General features: G+C 44.5%; 1 protein-coding gene across 1 annotated transcript; it reads right to left on the bottom strand.

Moving 5' to 3' along the window:
* Nucleotides 1-356: 356 nt before the first annotated feature.
* On the bottom strand, nucleotides 357-7,984 carry LOC142259338 (uncharacterized). Its single transcript, XM_075331803.1, has 5 exons — nucleotides 7,921-7,984; nucleotides 7,612-7,791; nucleotides 7,408-7,531; nucleotides 7,211-7,324; nucleotides 357-3,396 (listed from the first exon to the last, which is right to left on the bottom strand). Exons 1-5 carry the CDS (start codon nucleotides 7,975-7,977, stop codon nucleotides 1,724-1,726), a joined length of 2,148 nt encoding a protein of 715 aa, XP_075187918.1. The 5' UTR covers nucleotides 7,978-7,984; the 3' UTR covers nucleotides 357-1,723.
* Between the last annotated feature and the right edge of the window lie 423 nt (nucleotides 7,985-8,407).

Below are 8,407 nucleotides of genomic sequence, written 5' to 3'. Positions count from 1 at the left end.
CCCACCTAGTCCCCCCCTTTTTGCAGCACATCCGTGCATGCGTCCTGATTTATTTTCTGTAAACTAAGAAATACAAATAAACTTAGTTTAGGGCCAGTAAAATTCTATTGTAGTAATCGTCAACTACAGTATTTTTTACTGAATATTGTAAGGGTCAGCCCAGTGCCACACGTGAGAGCGATGCACGAGTCTCACATTGCATCATCCGGCACGGTCGCTCTCTTCCAGACAGGAGTGTGCGGCTGTGCCGGATGATGTGATGCGAGATTCGTGCATCGCTCTCACGTGTGGCACTTGCCATAGTGTCAGTTGCAGGTGCTCATTATTTTATTATTATTTTTTTTCTGACGGCCGTATTTTTTATTTCGCCAAACTAAGTTTTTTGTAGGGTGGGGGTCTAGTTTCCAAAATGGGGTCACATGTGGGGGAGCTCCATTGTTTAGGCATCTCAGTGGGGTCTCCAAATGCAACATGGGGTCCGCTAATAATTCCAACCAATTTTGCTGTGAAATGGCGCTCCTTCTCTTCTGAGCCCCGCCGTGCGCCCAAACAGTTGATTTCCACCACATATGAGGTATCTGTGTACTCAGGAGAAATTGCACAATATGTTTTATGGTGCATTTTTTCCTGATACCCTTGTGAAAAAAGAGCCTACCTGTTTGAAAAAACAATTTTGTGTTAAAAGAAAAAATATATATATTTTCACGGCTGAACATTACAAACGTTTGTGAAGCCTCCAGGGGTTCAAAGTGCCCATTAAACAGCTAGATAAATTCCATGAGGGCTCTAGTTTCCAAAATGGGGTCACTTGTGGGGGAGCTCCATTGTTTAGGCACCTCAGAGGGTCTTCAAACCCGACATGGCGTCCGCTAATGAGTGCAGCTAATTTTGCACTCAAAAATTCAAAATGGCGCACCTTGCCTTCCGAGCCCTGCCATGTACCCAAACATTTGATTTCCACCACATATGAGGTATCTGCGTACTCAGGAGAAAATGCACGATACATTTTATAGTGCATTTTTCCTGATACCCTTGTGAAAATGCTAAATTTTATGGCTAAAGTAACATTTTTGTGTAAAAAAGTAAACTTTTCATTTTTTCCTTCTACATTGCTTTGGTTCATGTGAAGCTCCTAAAGGGTTAATAAACTTCTTGGATCTGGTTTTGAGCAGAGTGAGGGGTGCAGATTTTAGAATGGGTCACTTTTGGGTATTTTCTGTCGCCTAGGTATCTCAAATCACTCCAAATGTGATGTGGTAAAAATTTTTTTGTAAATTTTGTTGGAAAAATGAGAAATTGCTGATGAACTTTGAACCCTTCTAACTTCCTAACAGAAAAAAATTTTGTTTCAAAAATTGCGTTGGTGTAAAGCAGACATGTGGGAAATGTTATTTAGTAACTATTTTGTGTGACATATCTCTCAGATTTATGGGCATAAAATTTAAAATTTTGAAAATTGCAAAATTTTCAAAATTTTCGCCAAATTTCCGAATATCGGCCTAAATTTACCACTGACATGAAGTACAATATGACACGAAAAAACAATGTCAGAATCACCAGGATCCGTTGAAGCGTTCCAGAGTTATAACCTGTCAAAGGGACACTGGTAAAAATTGCAAAAAATGGCCGGGTCTTTAAGGTGAAAACAGGCTGGGGGCTGAAGTGGTTAACAAGATGTGATTTCTGTAAATTACATTTTCCACATTCAGAACATAAAAATGGTCTATTTTGTGTGATTTTTTTGATGGTAAACAAGACCTGATTTCCTAGTAAAACATTTCCCACATTCTGGGCATGAAAATGGCTTCTCCCCTGTGTGAGATCTTTGATGTACAACAAGTTCTGATTTCCACTTAAAACATTTCCCACACTCTGAACATGAAAATGGCTTCTGCCCTGTATGACAGCTTTGATGCACAACAAGTTCTGATTTCCGAATAAAAAATTTCCCACACTCTGAACATGAAAACAGCTTCTCCCCTGTGTGAAATCTTTGATGCACAACAAGATTTGATTTCTGAATAAAACATTTCCCACACTCTGAACATGAAAATGGCTTCTCCCCTGTATGAGATCTTTGATGCCTAACAAGATCTGATTTGAAATTAAAACATTTCCCACACTCTGAACATGAAAACAGCTTCTCCCCTGTGTGAAATCTTTGATGCACAACAAGATTTGATTTCTGAATAAAACATTTCCCACACTCTGAACATGAAAATGGCTTCTCCCCTGTATGAAATCTTTGATGCCTAACAAGATCTGATTTGAAATTAAAACATTTCCCACATTCTGAACATGAAAATGGCTTCTCCCCTGTGTGATATCTTTGATGCACAACAAGATCCGATTTCCGAATAAAATATTTCCCACATTCTGAACATGAAAATGGCTTCTCCTCTGCGTGACATATTTGATGCCTAACAAGATCTGATTTGAAATTAAAACATTTCCCACACTCTGAACATGAAAATGGCTTCTCTCCTATGTGACGTTTTCCATGGTCAACAAGATTTGATTTCTGAATAAAACATTTCCCACACTCTGAACATGAAAATGGCTTCTCCCCTGTATGAGATCTTTGATGCCTAACAAAAGCTGATTTGTGAATAAAACATTTCCCACATTCTGAACATGAAAATAGCTTCTCCCCTGTGTGATATCTTTGATGCACAACAAGATCCGATTTCCGAATAAAATATTTCCCACATTCTGAACATGAAAATGCCTTCTCCTCTGTGTGACATATTTGATGCCTAACAACATCTGATTTGAAATTAAAACATTTCCCACACTCTGAACATGAAAATGGCTTCTCTCCTATGTGACGTTTTCCATGGTCAACAAGATTTGATTTCCTAGTAAAACATTTACCACATTCCAAGCATGAAAATGGCTTCGCCCCTGTGTGAGATCTTTGATGCATAACAAGATTTGATTTCCGAATAAAACATTTCCCACACTCTGAACATGAAAATGGCTTCTCTCCTATGTGACGTTTTCCATGGTCAACAAGACTTGATTTCCTAGTAAAACATTTACCACATTCCAAGCATGAAAATGGCTTTGCCCCTGTGTGAGATCTTTGATGCATAACAAGAGTTGATTTCCGAATAAAACATTTCCCACATTTTGAACATGAAAATGGTTTGTCCCTTGTAGGGGCCGTTTCATGTTCCACATCCGTTCTGTAACTTTTATTTTGCTTACAATTCTGTGATAAATCGGAATTTTGGACTTGTTTGAAAAGATCTGATGATAAAGCTTTCTGAGGAAGGACTGGAGGTATATCTGGGACACCAGCATGCTCTTTATATGTATCATGTGTGATACTTTCATCATCTGTTTTAAATTCTAAAGATAATAGATTTCCATCGGAACTCCCAATACAGTCATCTGTTAAAAATAAACACAATGTTATTATTTTTTAATATCTTGAAATTACATCAAAAATTTGGGAGGAAAATGAGGGGTGCGCCTTAAAATCCAAATATAGCTTTACCTGGGAGTCCTGTCTGTGCGGCGATCGGGCGGCCGGGTGCCTGTGGCTGCGTGCAAGCGGCCGGCAGCCGGGTGCCTGTGTGCGGGAGGCAGCCGGCACCGACAGGCACCCGGCTGCCGCCGTCAAGCAGGCACAGGCACCCGACTGCCGCCCGCAGGCACAGGCACCCGACTGCCGCCCTCATGCAGCCACAGGTACCCGGCTGCGTGCACGCAGGTTTTGCGGGCCGCCTGCTGGCTGCCACCCTTTGCGTGCGGGCGGCTGTGCAGCAGGTTACCCAGTTTGTCCGCGGTCCCAAATTCAAATGATGGCGCCGGGAGCGGGCGCGTACGCAGATGGAGCTCTTGGATGAGAGCTCCATCTGCGCACGCGCCGCTCCATGCACCATCATTTGAACCGGGACCGTGGACACTGGGACACTCACCGCACCGGCCTGCTGCACGACTCACCCGCCGCCACTGCTGCTGCCACCACGGACCCCGCGGCTCCTGCCACCACGGACCCCGCCGCCACTGACCCGCCGCGCCTGCCAGCACAACCTCTGCCTCCTGTGACCCCGCTTCACCACCACTGCTGCCCCCCTTCGGTAAGAGAACACCGGAGTATAAGACGGACCCCATTTTAATTTTTTTACCTTTTTTATGTCTAATTTGGTGTGCGTCTTATAATCCGGTGCGTCTTATAAAGCAAAAAATACGGTTTTGTTTTTTTTTAAAACCATAATATCAGAAATGAAATTAAGAAAAAATGTATTCTGAATCTGTTGTCCAATTTCGACATGTAAAGGCTGCTTTACACGCTACGATATCGCTAGTGATATTGCTAGCGAGCATACCCGCCCCCGTCATTTGTGCGTCACGGGCAAATCGCTGCCCGTGGTGCACAATATCGCTAACACCTGTCACACGTACTTACCTTCCGAGCGCAGTCTCTGTGTGCAGCGAACAACCTCTTTGTTAAGGGGGAGGTTTGTGCGCTGTCACAGCGACGTCACACAGCGAGCGACCAATAGAAGCGGAGGGGCTGAGAGCAGCCGCATTAACGACACACCAACCTCGTTGCCGGAGGACGCAGGTAAGCTGTTGTTCGTTGTTCCCGAGGTGTCACATGTAGCGATGTGTGCTGCCTCAGGAATGACAAACAACCTGCGTCAATAACGAGCAACGATCTTTTGAAAATGAATGGCGTGTCAACAATCAACGATTAGGTGAGTAATTCAGATCGTTAAGGCGCGTTCGTAGGTGTCACACGCAACGACGTTGCTAACGATGCCGGATGTGCGTCACAAATTCTGTGAGCCCGATGACATATCATTAGCGATATCGTTCGTGTAAAGCCCCCTTTAGAGTTACATCTTCGTTAATTTGAATCTCCCATTCCTAGCACCAGTTCTCTGGAATATGCTACAGTAAATAATCTGATTGATTGTGACAGGGGGCTCTTATACTGTCCCTCACGCTAGGGGACCATAAAATATTCCTAACCTCTCGATTACCCCTTAAGATGGAGATGCCCAAGTCCTGTGACTTACTATTCTCCTGACCAAATCTAATCTGTTATCTCCCGGGGAAGGAAGGGGCAGGAATATGATGGAAACACAGATTAAGGCCCCCTTCACACGTCCAAAAAAATCATGCACGTGTTTCACAGACGTGTCAAAGGTGCGTTTTCCCCTCCGTGTGCCGTGTTTATGGCACTACGTGTGTTATACGTAATAACACACGGAGAACGGAAAGTCCCGCCTTACCTTTTTCTTCCGGAACTGTCTGTGGTGCTGAATCCAAGTGTCCGGCACAGGCCACGCCCCGCTGACGCTGCTTCCGGCCCCCAGTGAAGAAGATGCGTTGTTCAAATTCACTGGGGGTTGGATGCATGTGACAGCCGCGGCAGACACTGCAGGGCTGGTGGAGGTGGTGAGTATGTGTTTTTTTTATTTTAAAAATGACACGTGTGTTTCTCCGGCGCGTGTCACGTGGGCCCGCATCCACACTACATCCGTGTGGTACGTGTGCGGGCCACGTGACACCCGTGCTGCCGGAGAAACACTGACATGCATCCGTGTGGAGCACACGGGCTCACGTGTGCTCCACACGGAGGCACGGGCCAATGGCTGCACACGTGCGTGCACATAAACCCATTAATTTTAATAGGTTTACGTGTGCCCGTGTCTCCGGTACATGCGGGCACGGACCTAGCACGTACCGGAGACACGTGCATGTGAAGGGGGCTTAAGACAGACAGGAAACATTTAAGACAAATGGGACACATTGCAAACTCACAGAAATAAACAGTGAGAGACTAAGGAGAAAAGCAAGAGCAGAAAGGCAGCAACAAAAAGACAAAAGGGGTTAACATTACAACAGTTCACAGCAGTAATACACAACAACCACCCGTGATTCTGGATCACAACACCTCACCAGACCAGTATAGGTAACCTATAGCTTGCATTAATGGAATATTCCAGCCAGCATACACAGAAGGGGAGCAATAGATACTTTCTCCTCCACAGCATGTGATCAAAGACATTAACAAGCAGCCCAGCAGAGAATAACTCTTGCTAGCCTGCCCAAGCCTGTGTTTCGACGCCTGCATTTCCTTGCGCTGCTCACAGATATTAGAGAAGTGAACACGCAGAGTACCAGAATCTATAATTTCCACAGATCCTGACGCCACCAAGACAGTTGGCAAAACCTGCAAAAATCTCCTTGTAACATTGATCCACAACATAAACAATTTCAAAGAGATTTTTTTCCAAAGAAGAACAGAAAATAGTTACAGACAGATGCCGGATATTTAACAGGGTTGTCTGGGACTGTAACGTTGATGGCCTAACCTTAGCCTTTGTAACCAAAGCAGGTAGCAGGGTTTTGCAGTCTGTGCAGTCATACATTAGGGCTCTAATTCATCAAGACCGGCGATGTACACTGAAAAATGACGTCAGGGACTGGAGTGAGATTTCTGGAATAGGGAACGCCGCAGTTTGTTATGAATTAGAGAAGCGGTGGCATCACACCCTTCTTCTGGCCAAGCTCTGCCCATTTCGGCAAAGCTGGTTAAAATTTGCGTGAACACACACACACACACCAGCCTTTGGTCACATGATGTGATGTAAAAAAGGTCCTTAAGCAGTCCTATAATTGGCATATAAACATTGGGGCCGCTAGGATTATGAGGCCCTGTGAAATTGTCCAGTTTGCTCTCCCTTTCCTCTAATAACAGTCCTGCATGCCAGCCTGTGTCCTGTTCAGTTCATTTAGACTCCTGCAATTAAGAGACCTTTGGTTACATCATGTCACATGACTTTGAAATCATCAAAGTTCCTTAAACAATCAACCTTAGAATACAACTGATGGAGTCCAGAAGAGAGTGGGGTTCCTGAGAAATTGCGCAGTTTGATTCCTCCCAGCTCCTGACTGTAACTAGGGCTTATTCTTGGAGTAGGGCTTATATTTCAAGCATTCTCCAAAAAGCCCTTAAAATCATGTTAGGGCTTAATTTTGGTGTAGGTCTTATTTTCGGGGAAACAGGGTATTCATGAACACTGCAGGTGTTTAAGTTGCCTTCATAACAACATATAGAAGACACTGGAAGCAAACAGCAGAAGAAGCAGAAGCAAAGAAAATACAGCTGAAAAAAAATCCAGAGAAGAAAGTCTAAAAACGTAAACACAAAATTAGTGCAGAAAGTACATGAGTAGATATCTCTTACTGGATAGAGCTGGAGCAAACACATCCTGAGGAACATCGGGGTCTTCTTGGTTACAGTCCTGTGGGAGAAGAGGACGGGGACATCTCTCTGGTGTTGTCCTCTTACTGGATAGACCTGGAGGAGACACATACAGGGACTGAATTCATTCCTTACATACAGATAATTATAGGCCGTGTGTATTTAGTCCTGTCTATTACCTGGTGATGTGAGGGGCTGGGGAACCTCCATCATGACGTCCTTGTACAGATCTTTGTGTCCTTCTAAATACTCCCACTCCTCCATGGAGAAATAGACGGTGACGTCCTGACACCTTATAGGAACCTGACACATACAATGATACCGTCACCCCGATCCCTTCATAGCGTTACTGTATAATGTCCCAGCATTCCCAGCAGTGTCACCTCTCCAGTCAGCAGCTCAATCATCTTGTAGGTGAGTTCTAGGATCTTCTGGTCATTGATGTCCTCATGTATCGGGGGGTGAGGTGGAGGCCCCGTGATTGGGCTCAGGGGTCTTCCCCATCCCTCAGACAAAGGGGCCTGACAGCGCTCACTAGAGGTCTTCTTCACTACTGTGTAATCCTGGTTATGGAGAGACACAGTAATAAATCTCACTACAGACATTTCCAGAGTCCTCACCTCTCCAGTTCTGTCCATCTGTTATTCCCATAGATAAGAATGATGTAATGTGACGTCATCAGAATCTCTCACCTCTCCAGAAAGCCGGAAGAGGATCTCTAGGGTGAGGTGTAATATCCTCTCCGCCATCTTGTCCCTGTCCATATCCATCCTTGATGGGTCAATCAGGAGAATTCTCTTATATAGAAGATCTCCACTGAGAGAATCCGATATTATAAGGACCTGAATGGGGAGAATATGACGATGTAACATCATAAAGAATCCGGTGTAATAATACAATTTTTGGAGATAACCGTTCACTAGATAGGGATGATTGCCGCACTGCAATGAGGAGTTCAGACTAACTTTGCTGCCTTATTACAGTGAATGGATCTTTTGGGGGTTTCATCTGAATCATTTTATGTGAAGAATTACATGTAGACCTGTCATGCTAATAGGTTGAAAAGAAAGTGACGTAGCCTCACTGCACCCTGAACCAGGCTTATCCAGAGGGGCATCATTAAGTGCCTACCCAATCATCATCAGAGCCTCTGAGGTTGGACTTTGCTGACAGTAGGCA

This window comes from Anomaloglossus baeobatrachus (assembly GCF_048569485.1).
Source record: "Anomaloglossus baeobatrachus isolate aAnoBae1 chromosome 5 unlocalized genomic scaffold, aAnoBae1.hap1 SUPER_5_unloc_9, whole genome shotgun sequence".
NCBI classification, from domain to species: domain Eukaryota; kingdom Metazoa; phylum Chordata; class Amphibia; order Anura; family Aromobatidae; genus Anomaloglossus; species Anomaloglossus baeobatrachus.
Note: the sequence above shows the minus strand (reverse complement) of the source record. Positions and strands in the feature narration are given on the sequence as shown.

Coding starts and splice junctions, on each gene's coding strand:
- LOC142259338 (XM_075331803.1), bottom strand. CDS start 7,977: ATGGCGGAGAGGATATTACACCTCACCCTAGAGATCCTCTTCCGGCTT. Junction 7,792..7,920: donor TCTTCCGGCTTTCTGGAGAG/GTGAGAGATTCT, acceptor CTCCATAACCAG/GATTACACAGTAGTGAAGAA. Junction 7,325..7,407: donor CCAGCCCCTCACATCACCAG/GTAATAGACAGG, acceptor TGTCTCCTCCAG/GTCTATCCAGTAAGAGGACA.